General features: G+C 44.1%; 2 protein-coding genes and 2 long non-coding RNA genes across 8 annotated transcripts in view; 1 reads left to right on the top strand and 3 right to left on the bottom strand.

The window, feature by feature from the left end:
- The first annotated feature begins 3,288 nt into the window (after nucleotides 1–3,288).
- On the top strand, nucleotides 3,289–5,034 carry LOC111072685 (glutaminyl-peptide cyclotransferase-like protein). The gene has a single exon (XM_022364695.2). It carries the CDS (start codon nucleotides 3,405–3,407, stop codon nucleotides 4,503–4,505), a length of 1,101 nt encoding a protein of 366 aa, XP_022220387.2. The 5' UTR covers nucleotides 3,289–3,404; the 3' UTR covers nucleotides 4,506–5,034.
- A 5,126-nt stretch (nucleotides 5,035–10,160) lies between these two features.
- On the bottom strand, nucleotides 10,161–11,549 carry LOC121403773. 2 transcript variants are annotated; one of them, XR_005967674.1, is made up of 4 exons: nucleotides 11,535–11,549; nucleotides 10,848–10,962; nucleotides 10,526–10,772; nucleotides 10,161–10,461 (listed from the first exon to the last, which is right to left on the bottom strand). It is a non-coding gene; the product is annotated as an uncharacterized LOC121403773 (long non-coding RNA). The 2 variants fall into 2 exon arrangements; XR_002607607.2 differs by having other exon boundaries at nucleotides 10,848–10,941.
- A 2,795-nt stretch (nucleotides 11,550–14,344) lies between these two features.
- LOC111072712 (CAAX prenyl protease 1 homolog) lies at nucleotides 14,345–15,914 on the bottom strand. Its single transcript, XM_022364725.2, has one exon. The coding sequence runs from the start codon at nucleotides 15,845–15,847 to the stop codon at nucleotides 14,402–14,404; it is 1,446 nt and encodes a 481-aa protein (XP_022220417.1). The 5' UTR covers nucleotides 15,848–15,914; the 3' UTR covers nucleotides 14,345–14,401.
- Nucleotides 15,915–21,835: 5,921 nt separating this feature from the next.
- LOC111072715 overlaps nucleotides 21,836–23,751 on the bottom strand; it is a 44,529-nt gene continuing 42,613 nt past the window's right edge. For all 4 annotated transcript variants that reach the window (XR_005968137.1, XR_005968136.1, XR_005968138.1 and 1 more), the window contains exon 3: nucleotides 21,836–21,911. This is a non-coding gene — a long non-coding RNA (uncharacterized LOC111072715). The remainder of the gene's footprint in view (nucleotides 21,912–23,751) is intronic.

The following is a 23,751-nucleotide window of genomic DNA, read 5'->3' as shown; positions in this document are numbered from 1 at the left end:
ACAGAGCAAATCGGAGGGGGAAGAAAAACAACAACAACAACGAAAAGTACGACCATCAACACGATCATCAACGAGAACCATAAATAAGACTTAAATGGCATGAAAAAGGCAACAGAGTAAAGAGGCAAAGCAAACCAACAACAACAACAACAACGACAACGACAACAACGTTGCGACTGCAATCAAAACGCAAGCCATAGCCATTACAACAACAACAACAAAGAAAACTACACCAGCAATAACAGCAACAACAATGTCGAATCGAATGGAGGGTCCAAACGAAACCACAAAAAAAAAAACGAAAAAACAAAACAACAAGGAAAGGGAAGGATCGAAGCTTTTGATACCCTTGCAGGACCTATCGTTTCTATATCAGCACACTATATCTACACAGATGAAAAGCAATTAAATATATTAATATTCACACATTTCCTTCGAGTGTGGAAATTGTAAGGAGAAAGTATTTTCACTTACATTTTGACATTAAAATAAAAATATATTTAATTAAAAGTTATTTCATATTTAACAAATTGTAAAAGTATTATATATGAAATTTAGATATTCTTTTTAATATCATTATGGGTGCGTTCCTTTTATCTCTGCCATTTACACATTTAAGATTTTTTGTACACAAAGGCACCCCGTAATCAGTCACGAAGTGATCCTACTACTATATTACTTTCCTTCATTACTTTATTATTGTCCTTATCATGTTGGCTAAGATTATTCTTGATTGGGTGCTGAAGGTGCTGATACTCACTTCCCTTCACTTTCTGTTTCAAGCATCTGATCCAACCAATATTACCCACTAAAAGTGTATGCAAGTAATACTCGCATCAACACAACAAACGAAGTCAACATTATATATATAAATATATATCGACCATAAAAACAACAACAGCCGCACCTTCATGCCCACACAAGCATATGTATTTACTGACATGCATACATATCTACAGGTATAATCTCGCTCATTTCTTGTACATACATATATATGTGTTCTCTTCCTCCTGCTGTGGACGGAGCCGAGAGCCTGGAGCTGTCGTCGTTGAATCGAGGCGAGGCGAGTCAAAATTAAGAAAAGTAAAAGAAAGACTTGAAAGGTAGAGTATAGGCAGGGACAACACCGAAGATTTCCCGACACTTGTACCACCGAAACATCATGTTCTTCCACCAGCAGCACAACTAATAAGTATAACCACTCTGTGATAGAGTATTCAGCAACAAAATCGAACCACGGACGCGTGTTGGTCTACCATATCTTTGACTCAATCTTGTGGCAGAGCCCCCGTTCCGTCCCATCACATCCCATCCCATCCCTGGCTTGGACTGTCTTGAATTCGATCCGCAGCATGCGGCTTTCGGGCAGACCGCAGATCTGGCTGGGGCGGAGATAATTCCGAGTGAGTGCTGAGGGCGGTTGATGATGAACCAAACCTTACGAACCTCGGCTCGACCGAAGGTAAGCCCATATACAATTGAGGGGCGGACGGCATTTCGTTCTGGTTGGGGGCAAAAAACACAAAAAATAAACAAAAATAATATTAAATCTGAAGAGCTGTGGCAAAGATCGGGTCGGGTTAGCTTGAGTTAAATTAAAATTCCCCATCAAATGCAATAATTTAGTGACATACAAGTAATAGGGTTCCAAATACACGAAATAAATGGAACATATAAATAAACTTGGCGCCAGACAAACCTCTGAATATTTATATTGTCTGCTAAACGGACTCCGGGGTCTTCAAGCTCTCTCTGTCTCCAATATCAAAGCATCTCCAGCAGCTGATTTAGTTTTTCAAAAATTTGTGTGTATTTCTTGTGTTTGCTAATTTATTCCAAAATACGAGAAATGCATAAATAAAAGAGCCGAACCGAGGTCTGACACTCGCAAAAAATGAAACTAATGCCAGCAAAAAAAGCAATCCAAGATCTTCTATACTGAACTGATGTTTTGTATACCCTATCTATCGTGTACGAAATATATACACATAAATTGTATACAGTTTCCTGATATGCATGGTTAGAATTCTCATTTCCTTGGAGTTACAAGCGATTTCACCCACCTATAACTGCCGCCCGTTTCAACAGAGTAACGCAACCCGGCCAAGATCGTTAGACAAAGCTTGTTTGTTGGCCTGACTGGAAGATTGTTTTGCAGACATAAATCTCAAGAGCAGAACAGACAGTCTGAGCCAAACACAATTTGTGTGTGGAACCCGCAGGGCTAGAACGGAATCAGACACAGGTCCACTACATATAAATTCCCTTCCATAAACAAAAATATTTGAAATTAATTCTTATAATATTTTTTGTTTTTTTTTTTGAATGCAACAATCAAACCGATTTTGCAGTTGCTTTAAATTGCAATTTGGGTTTAATATAAATTATTATAATATTAAATTATAATATTATATTATTATATTTTTTAGATAACACAGATTCCGACTTTATTCCAGAGATTTCCAACATTTCGATCGTAGGGAACATGATATTTCGGCTAGCCTGGCGCTCTGGCTTTATTTCTCTCTGGCTTTTGGCAGACACTTGAGTGAGGTTTGACTGTCGGTCTGTCTGTCCGGGCTGTCTGGGCTGTCTGGGCTGTCTGCTCGGCTTATGTGTTCATTTGTTTATCGCTGGGACAGTCGCAGGCGGAGACTGAGACTGAGGCTGAGACACAAACCAGTTCAGTTCGTTTGCCAGATGAAGTTCTATCGTAATTGCGTATAACTTTGAGTACAATACATTAAGGTCTAATTGTCAGACAGACTGGCAGCCCAATGGCACAAGCAAAAGCACAGGCACAGGCCCAGACACAGGCCCAGAAGGGGCACACAGCAGGCGTGGCAGCAGCAGAATTTCAAAATGGGTTGCTTGCTGCTTGCTGTGCTGCTCTGGTGCTGCTCTGGTGTGTTTGGGTATTTATTATATAAGCATGCGAAATTACGTAAGCACTTGTCGAGCAGTTGCTGCCGTGCTGGCCACCGCCACCGCCCCCGCCCACACCACGCGTCCCTGCAGTTATTAATGTGAGCATCAGACTCGCTTGAAGTCGAGTAATTACAGCCCTATCCAACAGTTGATCTCTAAACTGAACAGGTACATATACTACAGGTACAATATGTACATATATATCATGTGCCCTGCAAAGTCTCTTCCTGAAGTCTCCCTCTCTCTCTCCCTCTCTCCACTGTTTACTCGAGCATGAGGAATTGATTTTGTGTGGAAAAGCATTTGAAATTGAAGCGTTTCAAATTAATTTGTCTGCCAAGAAAAAGGTGTGGCTAAGGCCACATTCATTAGCCAGATTGTGAAGGATGACGAACAGAACAAAGCAGCTCAGTAGAAGATCAATGTAAAGTGGATTCGATATCGCGAAAATAATTAATAGAAAGCCACACAAAATTATGCCTCTATCCAAGAATTATGTGATTCCAGCGCTGCTTCTGGCCATCTTGCATTATAGCCATGGTTCTTATGAGGAAGTTCTTACCGTGGGACGCAGTGGCACGTTGCGTTACCAGCCCACAGAGCTAACCTCAGACCAAGTGCGCTCCTTTGCGGTGCTCTCGGATCCGCAGAACTTAAGGCAGACGGTGCAAAGGATCGCAGTGGAGCGAGTTGTGGGTACACCGGGTCACGCCGCAGTGCGGGACTACATCACCGCCACACTTAAGGCGCTGGGATGGCACGTGAAGCTGGATATCTTCAACGGTCAGGTGCCCATCCTGGGCTCCGTGACCTTCCACAATATCGTGGCCAAGCTGAACCACAAGGCCCGGCGATACCTGATGCTGGGCTGCCACTACGACAGCAAGTACTTTGAGCAATCAGAGTATGTGGGTGCCACGGATGCGGCGGTTTCCTGTGCCCTGATGCTCAACATGGCCCAAGTGCTGCAGAAGCAGCTGGCGGACTTGCGGCGGGCCGAGATCAGTCTGTTGTTTGTGTTCTTCGACGGCAAGGAGGCCGTTGGGAGCTGGTCCGATGAGGACTCATCGCTTTACGGCTCCCGACACCTAGCGCAGCGGATTTATGAGCGGAACCAGCTGGATTCCATTGATCTTTTCGTACTGCTAAACCACATTGGGGCCAAAGGCGCTTCCTTCTACAGCCACATTCCCACCACATTGGGCTGGTACCAGCGTCTGGTTCAAATGGAGAAGAAGCTCTCCAGAGCAGGGCTGCTAAAAGCGCATCGGTCCTACTTCCATTTCATCGCCAGAGACGATCCGCGGGACGACCATGTGCCCTTCCTCAATCACCAGGTGCCCGTCGTCCATCTGATGGCGAAGGACTCTCTACAGTTGCACCACAAGGTCACCGATGTGGCGGACAGAGTGGACTACGACAGCACAGAGCAAGTGGCTCTGGTTATTCGGCTGTTCATCCTCGAGTATCTGCTGTCGGCTTCAATATCCTCCGGCAGCAATCTCAGCGCCCAGCTGCTCCCCATCCTCGGTCTGGCTATGGCCCTGCTCTCGATGGCTGCCCTGTGTCTGTCCTGAGCAGAGACTTATGACTTGTCCAGGCAACCGAATCGTATCAAATTTCCATCCATCCTTTTGCTCGCCCCAAAAAAGGCCACTGGGGCCACAGGCAACACTCGAAATTTATGTACGCTCTCCACTCTCGTTGAAAACAACACAAAAGTTAATTAAACTTGAAAATAATAAAAGCAAAGCAACGCAAAGACCAGAACAGGACAGAACAGGACAGGATAGGACAGGCCAGGCCCAGAACAGAGGCGGCAGCAGCAGCAGCAGCAGGATGAGGAATGAATGTGGAGGAATATAATGAAACACAAAAAGTGTACATCAGAGCCAGCGGGCACCAAATGGCTGACACGGGCACTGGCAATACACTCACCGAAAAAATATACAAATCAATCAGAAACACATTAATCTATAGAAATCCAACAACAAGGAAGTTTCAAAAGTTTCAATATCAAAATGTTATAAAAGAATTAAAAATAGTAAATAATAGAATTATCTATGCTAGAAAATTGTTGTATTGGTTCTGTGTCTATGAAATTTTCATTGATTTTTCTCAGAAATTGTGTTGATTTTCTTATAAACGAAATGCAAAACGAAGGTGTTTAATATCTTAGCTATGCACATAAATATGTATATTTTATGTATTTTCATCCTAAAGAACTCAAGCTAGCCTTTCTTTCATTTGCTTCATTTGGCTATATTTCCGTTTCTAGCTTTTAAAACTCAATACCAGATGGTGTTTTACGGATTTCGCTCAGTGTGGCAATGGATATACATAGGTATGAAGGCAGGGCAGGCAAGGGCAACGCGGTGGCATGGTCATCATTAGCATATCGCCGACAGCGGCGCGAAAAAGGGTTCCATTTGAAAAGTTAATCGCCATCTGATGCTGGCCTGCGATTGCGAGTGGGGAGTGGATTGGAGGCAGAACTGCGGCAGGGACTGTGCCATGCACTGGGACTGGCACTGGGACTGGGAGTGGGGCAGGGTGACGATGACTGCGTTGACACTGACAGGCCCAGGTCCCCGCCCTTCCCCACTGGATACATAACCCTATCCCTGTCGTCGGACGTTATCTGTGGACTGCAATAAAAACGGACAATAATTAAAACTGGCAATGGGGCAGCGTTAGCAAATAGAACTGGCACACTGCCTTCCTCCCCTCTCCCCACCATTCACAAAAAAACACATCACAATTGGCCAAGCACGAAGGGAAATTGTTTCATCGCATGCCATGTAAGTCGGTGGACATTATAGGACATCTTTGCACTTTTTTTCCAGAGTTTTCATATCATTTCTTTCTTTCTTCCTTTTATTATTTTGTGTGTGTTTTAATGAAAACCAAAAATTGTTTTTGCTCAATGCGGAGGTTTTACCCAACCATTCATTAACAATCTGTTTGCCATTCACCCTAACCCCTATTCAGCTTAATCAACAAAAATTGTATCTTTATACATACTCGTTGGCATAGCATATAAAAATATGTAAATATGTATGATGCATGCATGCATGTATGTATGTATGTACATTCGTATACAGTTCGTTTCATAACTTTTAAGCAGGTCTCGGCACGGCCCTATCTACAGTGCATAGGAAAAGGCGCTGCTGCTGCGCTGCCGCTCACAGCAGGCAAAACGGAACATTGTATTGGTGCCAAACTCAGTGATACAGCAGCAGCGCCTTTTCCTACGCACAATAGATACGGCCATGCCGAGCCCGCCCTGCTTTAAAGTTACATATACATAACTGTGGACAACATTGCGAACAATAACTAAAACTAACCTTTTTATCCATAATTATCCTCTTCATTCTGCCAAATTCATCCAGTTATTAGGATTTTATTAACGAAACACGGCACTGACTTGAACACGCACGCTTGGACCGGACGAAAAAACGATTATGAGTGAGAGAGTGACGGTGACAGATGTGTAGGTGGCTTTGTGATGACTCATTTTAGTGCCTCCGTGCTCTTCTTCGCTTCCTAATTCCACGCACATTCCATTCTCTTCGGCTGATGCTCATCCTAACGGATCGAACGGTGAAGCTCTTGTTGGTCGTGCGTGGGAGAGGGAAGTGCAAGGGTTAGAGTGAGTAAACAGCTTAGGTGCTCGCGTGCTCTCTTTTTGCTCTTGACAATTGCATGCACATTGAAACCGTTTGTTTCTCCCTCTTCAACTGCAAAGAGAGTGAGAAAGAGAGGCTTATTGGACATTTGCATTTGCTTCTGCTCCTCTTTTGTTTGTATGTCTATAATTGTTACCTCTTTTTTTTTCGATCGCAGCTATGTATGTTGCCGCATTTGCCAGATACTTTGTGTCTGTAAAACATTTTGTTGAGGTTATGTTTTTTCCGACGGCGCAGATATTTCCAACAATACAGTAAGAATTATTTGATTTATGATTTGTTCTGTTTTGTTTACAATTGGTGTCCACGCATACCGAAACGCACTGTACTGCGTCACAAAAATTATCACATTTTTCCGGTTTGTTCGCAATTTGAATTTGAGCTGGTCTGGTCTGGTCTGCGTTTTTTCTTCGTTTTCCCCCTTATTTTTTCTCTTTCAACAAATAACCGTAAAAATCTTTGCCATCCACATCGGTTGTAAAAAAGGGGATTTCATTTTAATTACATACGAATTTCGTTGCTTTTTTTCATCTCTGCTTTTTTGGCTTTTTTGTATATGGGGTGTGTGTGTGTGTGTGTTCGGGTGCGAATGCATCAGCGGATGATATGTATGGTGGAGTGTCCCTAACCCCTAGTCGAATCCTTGAGCATCTTTTGCGAACCGAGTTGCTCTCCGTCGTGTGTTGACTTTTATAATTAAGCCTTTTGTGTACATTTCCAGTTGACGGAACCCCACGGGGAGGATGGGAAGATCAACCCTCAACCTCCACGGGGGGTCCCCGGGCACTCGACAATCCACCTGGGAAGGAGCATCATAAAAAGGATTAATTTTGCGCAATTAAAGAAAATATATTACCAAGTTCTTGGGTCCAAGTTCTACCGTGGTTTCATTTTTTTTTCTTCATGGATTTTTGGAAAGTTTTCCCCTCACCAACGGGTGGGGTGGAGAAGGGCCGGGCCATTGAATTATGCAAAATCATTTAAATGCGTCGCCCCAAAACTTTTAGCGAACATTTCTACGCCGACTTAACCACTTTGGCATGTGTCCCAGCTTCTTATTGTTATTGTTCTTGTTCTTGTTGTTTGTCGTTTGCCAGAGCTTAAGTTCATAATGTTCATAGAGCCGCGCGCGTCACTCTGGATACTCGCAGCAGTACTCACGGCCCGGACAGGGGTGGGTGGCGTGTCCCGATTACAATTGCCAGGACACAATGGAGGCCCTCCGACGGGAGGAGGATGGGAGCGGAGCCCTTTTCCTTCCACATGCGTTGCCCGGGTTAATTGCTCAAGTTCAAAATTAAAATATTTATTACAATGAAAAACTTTGGCACTTTCGCGACGCCAACGTGACGAACAAAAGGAGCAGCTTACGAGTGAGTTCCGTTCGTTGCCTCCCATGCCCCCATTCCAACCATACCCTTGCCACATGAGAGTTGTTTAATTTGTTTTCCGCTTAACGTGTTTGTGTTTGTGTGGGTTTACGCACTCACACACTCACATTGGGGAGGGGGAGACGGAGACTCTTGAAAGGTGAACGATGTCGGCACTCCCGGAACAATGGAACTTACGGGCGGAGCACAGAAGTACAATACAAGAAGTGAAATTATTTCACAAAAAGTGACAGAAAGCGGAGCCGGCATCTCTAATTGGCATTGAAATGGGATTTCCCATGAGAATTTAAGGCATCCGAATCAAAAAGGTTGATGATACAATCGGTGGATGTGTGTACGCATCGATTAAAATAAAGTCCCTCTAACCGAGGGATTTTATGAATATTTTGAGCCAACAAAGTTGAGTTTAAAATTATTCAAAATTAATCTCATCTGGCTAACATTTGCTCTGTGCGCCCACCTTGGGCTATTTATCTAAGGAAATAAATTTTCCCTTGCATATATTTTTCCATTTTCTCAATAACAAATCGAATTTAATACTTTCAATAGCTGTAATAATGCTTGAACTTCCTGCCTATACGGGGCAATACGACTATTTCCAGGCCTCCCCTTTCCACTCTGCCATTCTGGGCTCTGATCTCTTCGCATTTAATAAGCCGCCCCCGTCCATAATTGCCGTAATCCCCTGCCACCCCACGTATGTACGTGAATGGGCTGCCTGCCGCCTGCCGTCTAGCTGGCCATTAGAACAGGTGTTGCCAGCGGCATTGTGGCCGGGATTCAATTCCCTTCAATCTGCCGCCAAGAGATACTCGTCCCGCAAATAGGAACCAAAGCGAAGCGATGCCTCTTTGAAAAGGCTTTAAAATGTAACATGCGGCGGCTTTTCATCATCCTTTGCCTTGCCTTTTTCCCCATCGGGACTTTCTCGTCTGCCGCCCAGTCCCCCCCACCAGCGTCTCGATTATCATTTGAGTGTATTGAAAATTTGAAACGCATGAATAGTCAGGCCGTATCGTCCTGGGGCTAAACGAGAGATGGTCGGTGCCTGAGCCAAGGCATTCCCAGGGTTTATCTGCGCACTCCAGTCGGGTGGGAAGGACAGGCGCAGCAGAAGGAGAGGCAGCAGAGGCAGCGGCAGCGGCAGCGGCGGATATGGCCAAACACATCCGTTGGCAGATGTTTTTGCACATAGCTCATAGCACACACCACACCACCTACAAAACACACACACACATACACTTTGGTATACCCTTCCAAAGAAAATATAAGAATAAAAATATAATATAATAATATATAATATAAAAATATAATATAAAATATAATAAATATTGTAGTGGAAACTTAAATAGTGAATTGATTAGAAAAAGGAATGACATGGTACCTGGAACCCGTCGTTACAATATGTATATAAGTCCATAAATTGTATTTTTTGACATAGATTTAAAAATTAATACCAATACCAAACAAATTAAATATTTTCACTTTTTTTGTACTTGAAACCCGAATACATACACATGTACATATATAATTTAAATACGAGCGTTTTTATTTTTCCTTTTTTTATTTTATTTTTCACAGATTGCCGCGAATTTCTAAGATAATTAAATATGAATAATCCTACTCCAATTCTTCTAATCATATAAAGCCAGGTAGTTAGGGCATTCAATATTCGATGTGTGGCCCCAAACAACTCCGCGCGTTGCACCCATTAACTTTGCCGCTGCTCAGAACTGAAGCAGCAGAGGCGGTGACGGTGGCGGCGGCAGCAACGTGAGTGAGCAAGTGTTGCGGAAATGATTTGGTAGCTCCAGTCCCACTGGCTACCCAGTCCCCTCCACCCCATTCTACAACATATCCGTACATTTTCATCTTCGTTCACGACCTCTTCATGATTGAAAAGTGTTTTGTTTTTGTTTCTGCTGCAAAATTGAAGTTTTCTATTATCTTTATCTGGCGGGCAACATGCGGTGCTGGCTGGTCTCTGGCTCTGGCTCTGGTTGGTATCTGGTGGGTGGGCGGGTGCTGCAAGTATAGTATAGTGTGCAGCTGCCCCATGACGGCATCCTTCCAGTTGGTTTTGTATCGATGCGACATATATGAAACACGAAATAAACTATTTTTCGTTTTGTTTCTAATAATTGCATTCAAGTCGGAGATATACAAAATGATTTTTATTTTATTCAAGACAGTTGTCACAAATCCAATTTTAATGCCAGCCAAAATATACAAAACTATCGACGTCTGATTGGAGGTGTTCTATTGCTTTCAATGATCACTACACGTACGATCAGCGTTAAAAGGAATACCAAAAAATAGTTTATGAGTTTTATTCCGGGGGCTTTCCTTTGAATGATGTCGGACAGCTCAAAAATTTGGGGAAGCTGACCATTTTTCGTCGAATAAATAGTGTGCCCCTCCAGAGTTACTTCAAAGACTCCAAATTTCGAAATCTATGAATAATATAGAATGTTCAATATATGTATATATTGGGGCTAGATGAAATTAACGTCATACCCGCCAATAAATAAGAAATAATAAAGCCGCCACAACTGTAAGAATCAATGAGCATAGCTTCGCCGATTGATTGTAAAGTTTCCAAAATAATCTTAGGATCCCGTTGAAGCCGTATATCCAGCAAGCAAAGATCAACCCTCCGATCGGCAATATTAGAATCCAGTCCGAGGGAGTTTCAAAACGGTATTCGGGAAACTTCTGGGCCAATTCATTTATAAGTTTAACACAGTCATGTCCATAGTAAGGGCTTTTTCCGAAAATGTATTTGGTTTGTCTTAAATTATGTCCATATACTATATAGGAATACTTAAGCAGCACTCACCCGTACTCTGATTTAATTACGTTGTGGAAATGCATCCCATAAAAGCATATAACGCAAAAAAATGATAATAATAAATTCAACATCTTACGTCTTTCTGTGGAAATTAAATGTTCATCTATGTATATTATATTTGCTTTGATTTCACTTTGTAATATTGTAGTCTGGACTTTATAAACGACTCAATGCCCAATTTATTATTCTCCATGCGCCCTTTACATGGAGAGTGTAATTGGCTCTGTCACTAACCATACAGTATACTGTACAGTGTACTGTACAGTGTATAGTATACAGCTAGCACCGCATGTTAGTGGCTCTGTACAGTGCAGTGCAGTCCAGTGCTTTATGACTCATTCGTTGCACATATTTATACATACATAAATGCAAAAAATGAACAGTGAAAACGCAAATCACAATGTTTGCGTTGCCTGCTGAGTGCAAAGAATCAGCTTGCCAAAGCTGAAGCGAAAGGAGCCCCAAAGAAGCGAATGCTTCATTGAAATGAGACATTTTGAGACATTTACAATAAATACAATTGACTAAGTCTATTTGTGTTCGTAGGTGGATGGATGCTCCATAGATTAAGCACCAATATAAAGAAGTATTAAGGGAGGGCTTCGTTTTATATGGTATAAAATATATTGTAGTTGTAACGAATTAATTATCGCTGCCGTTGCGTATTGAACTTACTGTAGATCGTCACTAAAAGCACGTCCGCTTGCAACGGGGGGTAGAACGAGAGTCTTACTGCAAGGTTCTAGCATACAAGTCTGAGGCCGGCCCCTGGAGAGCCGCGTGGATCATGAGAACGATAACGAAAGCCCGCTCTCAGAGTGTTTTCGCTAACAGAGCTGTTGACCGGAGTTCGGAAACATGCTGTTACGCTGGACTGTTAACAGGGCTGTTGCCCCACACAATCCACGCGAATGAGCCGAGCTAAGATCTGTGAGATGCTGTTGCACGCCTTGGGAGTCACACAGACTCACACTGATTCGACTGAAAGCTATTCAAGTCAATATGGTCATTCAGGAGTGGGAAAACTCCAAGAAATTAAAAAAACTGCAACCATATAGCATTTAAGTTGCAAGTTGCAAGTTGAAAGGATGCTTAAAGCTGGCCGAAGTTCGTTTCTTCGTTTCTTTTTTGTCGCATGGAAAAGTTTTCACAAAGCCCGGAGGTGGCAGCATACCCAGTACATACATCCCTCCTTTCTGCCTGCCTGCCATATCCTTTAGCTACTTTCTACACACACACACATACACAGTGCACCATCATCATCATCATCATCAGTATCATCATCATCATCGCCATCGTTCCGCCCCCGTTCGCCACTCGTTCGTCATTATCGGGCCGGAGAAATGCTGCTGTCATTACTTTTTATGTCCCAGCAACATGATGCACTTGCCCCATGTGGCCAGAGTTTTGGTGGCATGGGTGGCATGGGTGGTGGTGGTGGTGGTGTTGGTCGTGGCAGGGCTGACTGGCAGTTAAAATATAATTTCAGGAAAGAAATCATCATAGAGCCGCACACAGACGCAGCAGAAGCCCAGAAGCCCAAGCGTGGAGAGGCACTAAAAGTAAAACATCAAAGTGAATGCCGTGGCCAGGCGTGGGGGCCGCAGCAGAAGACGTACACATACACTGCACAAAAAAAGTATATTTATGAAATGGAGAAGAAAGAATCAAAATTTGCGACAAAATGCCAAAACTTTTGAATGTTCTGTGCAAGAGAAAAACATTAGATTGTGGACAGTTCTGCAGGACTTATGTTCCCAATCTGTCGCATGGGAAATTCTATCATATATCGGTTTGTCCATTGCATAACAACTCCCGGAAATAAAACCCTCTTTCAGCTACAGTTTGGTTACAATTTCAGCTACAATGTTAGCCAAATCCTGTCTCCTGCGTTTAATGATATATATTTTGAATATCTATTTAGTTTTGTTTTTTCACAGTGTTTGCACAGTTGTGGGGATGCGTTGGGGCAAAGGCTTCGCTTGTCACCGCTCGAGCGCGCGCTGCAGAGGCAGTGCCAGAGGTAGCAAAAAGAGGCAGAGACAGCGTCAGAGACAGAGACAACCCTCAAAGTTCCGTCCGCACTGGAGCTGAGCTCCATCTTTCTTCATACTGCCAACTGCGGAGTGGTCTGGCAGTTGTTGAGAGAATGTTTGAATGGAAGAGAAACGCATTTAGCCCTCACATCCGCACTGCACTGCACCATGCTTCATTTTTTTTTTTTGCATGTACTGCATGTGGCGGGGCGAAGAACTCCCTCATCCTGTAGAAATTGTCAACCGTTTGATTGCGTAATTGATTTAGCAACAGCCAAAAAAACCAAAAAAAAAAAAGCGAATCCCCTTTTCTCTCTCTCTCTTACTCTCTGTCAATCCGTTTAAAGTCGTTGGCTAATTAAGTTGCGCCCCAAAAAGTGACAGCGAAGGACTCGCATTCCCATTCCGTTATCATTCTGGCCATAAATGAGGCTTTCATTGCCCCACAACCCAAGCAATTTCAATTTCGAGTGCTTGGGGAATAAGTTTACGATCGTTGCTGGTTTTTTTTTTCCTTTTTTCTTTTTTCACTTAATTCTCCCATCACTGCTGCTGCTGCTGCTGCAGCTCCTGGCCTCTGTCTGGTGCGACATTAATTTTTATGTTGTCGAAAGGCATTTAAAATAAATTTTGGCAAAGCAAAAAATAAAATATAATTCGGCGGGGCAACAGCAGCCGTTAAAAAGTAGACACCAGCCGCGTTTAACTATAAAAAAAATGAATACGCACATAAGCAACAAAGATATGTACTTTAATATGTATCTGGCGAGAGGCGTAGAGGCCAGGCCAAGGGGCCATACGACTTTTTGTTGTTGTTTTTTGTTTATTGCCAAAACAATGAAACTCGCACAGTGAGGTGGTAAAGTCTGTGCCCCATGCAGAGCATCAAAATGGGTGACCTATGCCAAACAACCTGTCAACAATCGTTTCAATCACAATCACCAAACGATGCAGCTGGGTCCCAGGTCACAGATCGGGCAGCAGGAGGAGGTGAAGGAGTGCTTTGGGTATGCCGTAGAATATATCTAGAAAGCTAAGTATTATTAAATGAAGGCAGAAAATCCCTTATAATTATTTATTTTATTTCTATTGAAAAAATGTGCAATTTTTAGTTGGATTTTTGACAATTTCAAGCACTTGTAGTTTCCAGCTGCATTTAAAGTTTGGTTTGGTAAAGTATTTCCTCAATTTCACAAACTTTTACCGCTCGGAAAATTAGCTTTTAACACACAAAATACCAAAATGGGAACACGCAGGAAAAGCAGAGGAAGCTGGCTGGAGTAGGAGAGCGGCGGTATGACAGCGGCTTATTTGATACGAATTTTAATTAAAACACAGCGGAAAAGTTTGCACCCGTTCCAGGATCCCCCGAAAGTTTTGCACTCCACTTAAAGTTTAAGCCTGATGCTGTCAGGCGGGCTTAAGCTTTAAAAAGTCTGTGTGGCAAGTGGCATGTGGCAAAAAATATCCATTTTTAATTATTACAATGCAAAGCCAAAGTACGGATCAGATCAGCTCGATTCTGCTGAGCCTGGTGCCCAGATCGAGTCGCTGCAGATTGCGTATACGCTGCAGACAGGAGGGCCGTGTGCGGTACCACATCAGGTACCAGTGGTCGTCGAAGGGGAACACATGATGGTCGGCAAACAGCTTGAGCAGAGCCTCACGCAGCGCGGGTCCGTATCCCCGGCGCCAGGCATCGTTGTCCGCCGTATACTCCGAGTGCCGTATATAGTAGAAGATAATCCAATTGGCGATTGTCAGATAGGGGGGCATCACGTACTTGTAGACCAGCCAATAGCCCACGATAATCGGATAGTAGTTGTGCGGAAAGCCCGCCGCCTCGTACAGGGCGTGCACGTGGTAGCAGGTGCCAAAGAGCGCCATGTAGATGATCAGACTGACATGCACCAAGATGAAGCCCTTGAGCAGATGATAGTAGCGCCAGTGGGAGAGCTGATGGGCCACAAAGGCGGCCACCTGGATGTCGCTCAGGCCCATGTTGATCTCCTCGGGCAGCAGCTCGGCCACTGGCATGGCCCGATTGTGGATGAGATTGTCCAGGATGACGAGACGCTTGCAGCAGCCATAGCCCCACACAAAGGCCGTCGCGTTGGCGATATGAAAGGTGTGCATTAGCGTAACGCGATTGCTCGGAAAATTGTAGTCCTCCAGCACCACGAGCAGCTGGTTACGCAGCGATCCCTCGGGCAGCCTGCTGCTACTGCCCAGACAGGGCAGCCCAAACAGGCTGAAGAAGATGAGCGCCAGCATCGAGACGGCAAACAGGAAGCCCCAGATCCAGAACACAAAATAATAGCCGCCATAGATCTCGATATACAGGAAGATGGCGGTCAGCGGAATGAGCAGAACCTGCAGAAACACAATAACAAAGGCCAGGGCGCATATGACGCCCACCAGCGGTGGCGCCTTCTCCGGGTCCACGTTGTAGCGATTGTCCAGCGTGAGTTTCTCGTAGAAGACCAGCGGCAGCGTGCGGAACACCATATACGTGGCAAAGAGCGCCATGTAGGCCAAGTTACGCCAAACGATCTCGCCCACATTGCCGTACAAGGCCATGGTGCGGTCCCACAGTATATGGAACACGCCAAAGTACAGCTCCATGCAGCTGAAGATCGCATCGAATACGTAGCCCATCAGTTGCCGCTCCACCGCATGCATTTCGTCGTTCTTGGCCGCCTGAAAGGCCGCCGGCGACATCACGTTTCTCATTTGGCGCGGCGGCTCCTGGACGCGGTGGCACTTGCGCAACTGTCGACAGCACAGAATCACATGGAACAGATTGTGCACTACAATGGAGCTACAGAGCACGTGTCGCAGCATCACCGGATCGCTGAGGCTTATTTCGTCTGGCACCAGCCTCAGGCCAATTGTCTCGTCCATGATAATCATTGGCACGGAGGCCATCGGATCCTGGTACAGGGAGCCCATGGCTGTCAGGCATCAGCAATGTATATATATATGGAATATATATATATATGATGGAATCGTATTCAAAGTGTCAATGATTTCAAAGTCAACTGAAGTTTCTTTTTTGAGTTTCTAAAAGGTTTTCTATAGGAGCTAAAAATCGATGAAACTTTTTGCTATTGCATATTCCCGATCTTTCACAATTCTACCCTAAAAATTGCAAAATTGTATGGAAAATACTTTGGCCAAAATAAGCAAAATTTCCCGCTGACAGACAGAAAATGCAGAAATTTCGAAACTTCGTGAGATTACGTATACGCACGCATGTACTCGAATTCAAGTCGCTGTCCTCATGACTGCCTCCTCATGACTCTAACGAGAGAGAGAGCGTACAAACTGAGTCTCAGGTTTTCAAGCACTTTTCTCTGGTGGTTTTTGAGCAACATATTAGCAGCATTTTAGCAACATTTTGTCTCCAAGTCGGAGGCACTTTGGGTAACATTGAATGTAAGCCTCTAAATATTTATTTATTATAATTATTTATTTATTTATATTATCATCACAACTAGTATAACAGGAACAACTAAAATTTTTGGCAAAATATAAGTGAAATTTAGTTAAAATTTATTTTCAAAGCTACGAATCCGATCATCGATCTCGTGAATATTATGTCTTTCATGTCTGATTTGTTTTGTTATTTTGTGGGCGAAGTCGCATCACGCGTTTCTCCCCATTCGAATGGCTTCAAATGAAGCGCCGAGCCGTGAGTTTATTTTGGATTTGACTCGGGGGGCACCAGCCAGAGATTAAAACCGTAATCCTTGGCGCCAAGGGTATTACACACTGGGGCTATGCCTGCTGTGTAATGTTTCTTTGTAGTTTGTGTTGCGAGGATTGAGGAGGCCAGCAGGGCCAGCAGCACATCAATGATGTGAAGGCGAAGGCGCTTTGCAGGAGATTGCGGGGTTTGGGTGGGGATTGTGTTGCCAGGCTGGCTGCTTTGATGGTTTCCTCACGCACACACTCACATACATGTGAGGCATTCCCGCACAAATGCGCGAACACCCACTTGGCATCTCTAATTAGTAGAATTTAATCTTCACACTATGGCAACGAACCAAGAGCCCCGAACGACCTCTGACACCCAGCCACATATCCATATACATATACATATATATATCTGTGTGTGTGTGTGTGTGCATATAGCGTTGCCCTTATTCCACCCATTGCGTTGCTCATTATGAAAAATCTCAAATTAAAACAAAAAAGAGGCAGGACTCGTTTTTGAAGGTCGCAGCTTTTGGATACACTTGTAAGGCATTTCCAGCCTTCAGAAATCGTACAAAAAATTCACACCCCCAGAGGCAAGTGAACTTAGCTTGGGAATAAACTGCACAAGTAATATACATATTTCTGCTTCAGAATTCTTGATTTTTAAGCCCTGGCTTCGAAGGCAATTTCATAAATGATTTTAAAAATAATTATAATTAAAAATTGCTAATATCTGGAGCTGATTTTCAAATCTCCATAGCTAAAGAATCTAATCGGATCTCTCCAGTTTCGATACATACCAAGAAAGGACATAGAAAGTACAGCGAAAGGAATCCTTTGTGGGTTCCGCCCATAACTAGAAATTCTGATCTACTCCTCTGCTGTTGGTCTTGTTCTCACCTAGGAAAATCCCAATACCCTGCTCGGAAAGAGTATGAAAGAAAAGGGGTGGCAAGCCAAAAGGGGCGGCCAAAAGGGATGTGGGGCATGGAGACGGGCTTGTGGATTCCTTGGTCCCGGGACAAAGTAAAAGTTTCTAAGAAGAAGTAACGTAGTGGCAGGCAGCCATCAGGATTTGCATAAATACCAAGGCATGTATGTATGTGTGTGTGCCATGTATGTGTGTGTGTTGGTATCACACATCATGATTACATAATTTAGCTATTAAAACAGCGCCAAGTGGCTGATGGGAGGCCAAGAGTTAGGTAGAACGAGAGGCTTATTTATGCCTCAACACGCCGTTTGCCGCAGCTTCAAAGGATCCACTGGAGCAGGCACAGAGGGCGTAGCAGGAGCTGGAGCAGGAGGTAGTGTTTGTGTGTGGCTGAGGCAGGAGGTAGGGCGGTGGGTGGTATTCCAGTTCAACGGCACACATGTGCACTTGATTTACTCATTAGCGTTACTTTTCTGTTCATAATAGGGCGCTTACCCAAGCCGGAAACCGCAGACCGAACCCCCACCCGCACCGCACCGCACCACCCCCGCTTCGTGTTGTTCTGTTCTGTTCGTTTCTGTATCGTTTCATACCATTTGGAAACGTTCTGGGATGCGTTGGTATAAGCCGCTTAGCCGTATCCTTTGTGCATGTGTAATTGTGCCGCGCACACACACACACACACACACACACACAACCCCTCGACTAAGCCTTAATAATCCTCACTATTTGCCCGAAAGATGGTGGAAGGAGGAGGAGGAGCAGCAACAACAAAAAAAGGTAATACCCGTACCAACTGCGTAGCCAGAGACCTTGCTAGGACCCACCTCCTGCTGCTGCTGCTGCTGCTGCTCCTGCCACTCAGCCCTCGGTAAAAGTCATAATTCAATGTTTCACATTTGCCTTCGAGGGCTGCAAAATATCCGGGGAACCATCGGTCGCCCTTGGATACCACTAAAACAGCACGGAGGAAAGATGCTCCTTGTACATATATAACTCTTATCGGTAGCAGCATATAATACTCGCACTCGCACTCGTCCTCGTACTCGCATTTAAAGGTTAAGTTCGAGAAATATCTATTCTTAGATGTGTGTTCCACTTCCAGGTAGGGGAGATTTATGTCTGTGCCGTGCCTCATGTGCCTCGGACCAAATTGGAGGCAAGTCTGATGGCAATCTTAAAAACCTTGACAACATTAACTCTCATTAAGTTTATGCAATTTGGAACCCTTGAATGAAGAAGCCAATATCATACCCGAGAGAATAAAACCGCTGGAATAGTGGCACTTAAATATCAAAATTGATGCCAATAAATTCCCCAGTGGCGTGGAAATTGTAAAAGAGAAAATGTTTTACAGCGCGAAGTTTGGAAAATTCAGCAGGTATACCCGTTGCAGAGTGTAACAGCAAGAAGTTTTCATTTTTATGGATCGTTTTCGAGCCGTCTAACACTCATTCCAAAATTGGTTTTCAGCGTTTTTCAACAATGGATTTTATAACAAATTTTCTTAGTCACTCCCAAAATATGCCTTGCCATCGATTTATTTGCCTTCTTAAGTCCCGAATTTCTGTTGAGTTATAGCTGAGAAAATCCCAAATTATAAAATGGATTTACCTGGAAAGTTGATCAATTTCGGGCCCATTCATCTGGCAGTCCTGAAACACACACACACACACACACACACACACAGACGGAGTCTACCTCAATTAAAGGCCATACACGTAATTATATAGAAGTTAATCCGAAACGGATTCAGATTTATTGTGGTCAGATTATCGTGTTGGGTAATCGATAGGGAGTGGAGTGGAGTGGAGTGGAGTTGTGGCGCTCTCCCTCCCTCTCCCTCAAGTGGTCTACCCGCATCCAGAGATTTTCTTGGGTAAGACTCGTTTTTGTGGCTGTCATCCATTATTCCAGATAAGATCGGAACATGAATGGGCCGGGAATTGCAGAGGTTTCCGTTTCGTGATAAGGGGATTTTAAATTAATAATTCACTTGCCGCACGAACGTGGAAAAACGTTGGAAAATTGCTCAATTTTCCGTGCGAGCAAAGCGAAAGAAAGAAAGAAAGAAAGAAAAAAAAGAAAGAGAAATTTATGCTAATTTTCAACAACTATCACTGCCAGCAACATGGACGGGACAACAACGGCCAGCAGTTCCCCCCCATACCCTACCCAGACAGCCATGTAATGTTGGGGCAGAGTCCAAAGCGGAGGCAAACGACGGCGGCGGCGTAACGAAGTAACCTAATTAATTTGTGGCACTCATTAGCAACAATTGAAAACGCCAAAGCCAGCAGAAGTAGCAGCAGAAGCAGAAGCAGCCACGGACCAAGCTCCTGGCCCTCCCCCCATCGTCCACCCGTCACTCGTCAGGCCGTCAACCCAACCAGAAGTTGGAAATGCCCATAATGAGAGTGGTGGGGGGAGGGGCGGCCTTCGACGCCACTCCCACTGCCGCTTCAACTCCTGCCAAAGCGAGAAAACTTTACTGTTATTGGGGGGAATATCTTTTTTTGCGCACGGCTAGTAGACTGTTAGCTGCTCTAACTTTCCATTAATAAATCTCTAAATGTTACAAATTTAACCCCTAATGAACTGCCCCATGGAAATTACTTGCCACCACTTGAAGCTCTGATTAAAGTTGCCACCACTTGAATCTCTGATCAAAGTTGCCACATTTAATGCTTGTCACGTGACTCACGAACTGCCCAACGATTTATTTACCTAATATTCAATTGTTTTTACATACACATTGCCCAGCTTCAAATTGGTGACGTGATCTCATTAAAAACACAATCAGCCCACGACTTTGGTGTATCAATAAATATCTGATTGCGTTTGTAAATCGCTTCCAAATGTGTAACGTGACGCGGCGGACTCCCGTTGAACAGAATTTCACATTTCCAGTGGGGGGAAGTAAGGCAAATAAATCGCGATCTGTCACGATCAAGCTGGCGAGCTAGATATTTATTCGCTGCTTGCATGTCATGCGATTTATAATAAATTATTAATCTGTAATATTGAAATCAGAAGCAAATATTATAATACTTTAATTCATTATATACTGAGAGTTGGCAACACCTCAAAACCTGGCTAATTACACTCTATGCCAGCAGCATCTCATCTGTCCCAGGAATAGGAATAGCTGCTTCTGTTCCAACTCTAATTGAGTGATGCCTGATCGATTCTCTGTGAAAATCTTCACCTACCGACAGTAGTCCCCGTCAACATATCAATTAAGATTTATGTCCCCCACAGCTGTAGGAATACAACAGAATTCACTGCGAGATCATTTATACAAGACAACTATATATCGATTGGTAGGACAGACGTCTGTCCGTAGCGAGTCGAGCACTATCGATCAATCAGCTCAATCAGGCCTCCCAGTGTTTGGACTTCCTGCGACCTCTGCCCTCGATCCTAATGATCTTTTTGTGTCTAGCTCTAGGTAGTGCTGCTTCTCACGCTCTCTCAGTCTCGGGCAAGGAAGAACCAAACCAATGGACCCCGGGGCTAATAAGCAGGTGTAAGGGCATCAAATACCAAAAAATGTTAACTAATTTTCGGCTTTGTTGCGTTGACGTGTGAAGAGGAAAGGCATGGAGGAGGGTCTGGACTCTGGGTCAGTTCGGTTCCGAGGAACCTGACAGCCACCCCCTCCATTAGCTGCCCCGCCTCACCTGCCCTGCGCCTGCCACCGTTGCCTGCCACTTAGTTAGCCTTGTGCGTGCGCTGGCCCTATTCGAGGCGCTGTCAGTCGTCACTCACCCAAACCCCAGAGCCCCAGAGTCTTGGACCTGCGGACCGGCGGACCAGCGGCTACGCATGACATTTTTTTTTTTGTTACCATTTTTACCAACGGCCAACCGACCAGCGATATGCAAAATCATTTGACCCGGTCCCAGGCCCGAATCGACTCTGATCGCTATCTGAGCGTTAATATATGCGTGGGTTGCCGCTGCCACACAGCCACACAGCCACAGAGCCACAGCCGCAAATGCCTTTAGTAATGCATAATTCGAGGCACTTTTCCGGCCCAGGGTGGTGGTGGCACTACCAACACAGCAGAGCGAAGGGTGGACAGCGACCGGTGGCCATTGGGCAGTGGCCGCCGCAATCGAGACTTTTGTTTTCTCCCTTTTTGTTTGTTTCTTTTTTGTTTTGTTCGTTTCCATTTGACGGGGGGGCCCTCGCTGGGAAAATCATTTAATTAACATTTTCAGCCGCCTTCGAGGCGCAAAATAATCACGCATATGCGTGGAATTCCGCACAGTGGGTGTGCTATGAAAAATTTTACTCACTGTGGGATGCCGAGTGTCAATGTGGTGATCGGTTCAAGCCAGCGATGATTTCAATACTCGTAGTACAGGGAAGGCACTGGAAAGAGAATAGAATATTGAACAAATCAGAAAAAATTCTATATTAATATACTTTAATTATTCCATTGTTCGTTTTCTTCTTATCAAGTTTAATTTCTTTCATTAATTTTATTTATTAGTAGCTTATTTTGTTAGGAATAGATGGTACTAGAAAGTTCATGTCTACAAATAATACCATTCCATACAAAAAACAATTTTTTTAAAAATTCCAAAATTGAAGAAACATTAAAAATGAAAGAAAACTTCAACTTTGAGTCGCGTATATCGCTATGTCGCTGGATATATCCATTCTATTTCCACGAATCAAAAATCACGTGAAAGGTACTACAAATTTCTTGTCAACCTATTACTTTTTGTGGATATCCGCGCTGCAGGCTCTGAGTAAAATTTATGAAAATGCAAACAGTCATCGAATTGCGGTTTTGAATTTTTAAAAAAGATTTTGGGGGTCTATGTGCAAATTATCAGTATGAGGAAGTGATCTACTCATCACGGGCCACAATATAAATTTTGTCTCATGCAAAGTACAAAATGACTGTCCCACAGTGTAATCCAAAAATAATCAAATAATTAATAATTAATAAGCCAAAGAGCCCTATTTTAATGAGCATAATTCAAGTACTAATTGATTGATTCCGTATCTCCATACAAATCATGCGAATTAAACCACGCACTGCGCTTATCTGCACATAGCAGAGAATACAGAATATATATACAGAGGCTATATATATATGTATATATAAGATAGGCTATAGAGAATATATTCCTTCTGCGCATGAACTCCTCCTGAGCTTATTAACCATAGCACAATCAGTCTCTCATATTTATTAGACTCCATCTCTTAATGCAATCAAATTTATGAACCCTCGACTGCCATAGCCCGACCACAGTGCGGCCGTTACTGTCAGCTGTTCGCATTGAGCGCCGCCGCGGAGACTGGGGTAGGCCTTTTTTTGGCGTAAATTATGATTATGAGAAATGCAAACGCTATTCAAGCCATTTCCCAAACTCCAGCCCCGACACCGGGGACGACTCCGACTTTTGTGGGTGGCAGTTATGTAAATACATTTAATTTTTTAGTTTTCTCGCTTGGCCCATGGCCCATAGCCCATGGCCCATGGCACGCACACTGTTGGCCACATCCTTCACCATTTTGGCCAGTTGGTCATTTGCATATGGGCGAGGGCGCGGGTGAGGGTGAGAGTGAGGGCAGTCGACTGTTGCGTATCTTGCGGATACGTATTTGAAATATGAACAGTTCTAGTAGCTCTGGCTGCATGCTTATTGCCTTTGATTAATCACCAGGTCGAGCGGTGGCCTGTGGTCTCTGTGTTTGTTCCATACATGGTCGAGTTCTTTTTGGGCCGTTAAGTGTGATATTTGTAACACTTTGCCGGCCTATTGTTGGCCACCGACTGGACTGAAAGGCTTTTAGACCTCTCCAGCGGACTGCCTGCCTGCCTGCCTGCCTGGGATATGGCTAATTAGCCCATTACGCCATTATTGTTGCTCTTGTCGGTCGTTGGCTAAAGGCAAAGCCAAAGCCAAAGGCAAAGGGTTTCCAACTTCTTACCTTTTTTCTCTGTCGTTGTTGTTGGGCTTCTTTCCGTTGTGGGCCGTCGCACACGTGTGTGGCTCCGCTCCGAGACTCTGGAGAGGCTCTTTGTATATATACTCGTATATGGCTTTCAAATCTGCGCAATAAATTCCAATTTTGTGGCCTAATGAATCCAACCAAAGAGCCGGCCCGGCCCGGCCCGGACCGCCCGTCCGCCCATTCGTTTGGCCCCACAAAAAGGGCCGCAATTAGCGCGGCGCCAAAGCCATCCAAATGTTTT

Source organism: Drosophila obscura, unplaced genomic scaffold, assembly GCF_018151105.1.
Source record: "Drosophila obscura isolate BZ-5 IFL unplaced genomic scaffold, ASM1815110v1 contig_1, whole genome shotgun sequence".
Taxonomy (NCBI): domain Eukaryota; kingdom Metazoa; phylum Arthropoda; class Insecta; order Diptera; family Drosophilidae; genus Drosophila; species Drosophila obscura.
This window is presented reverse-complemented; position numbering and strand designations above follow the sequence as displayed.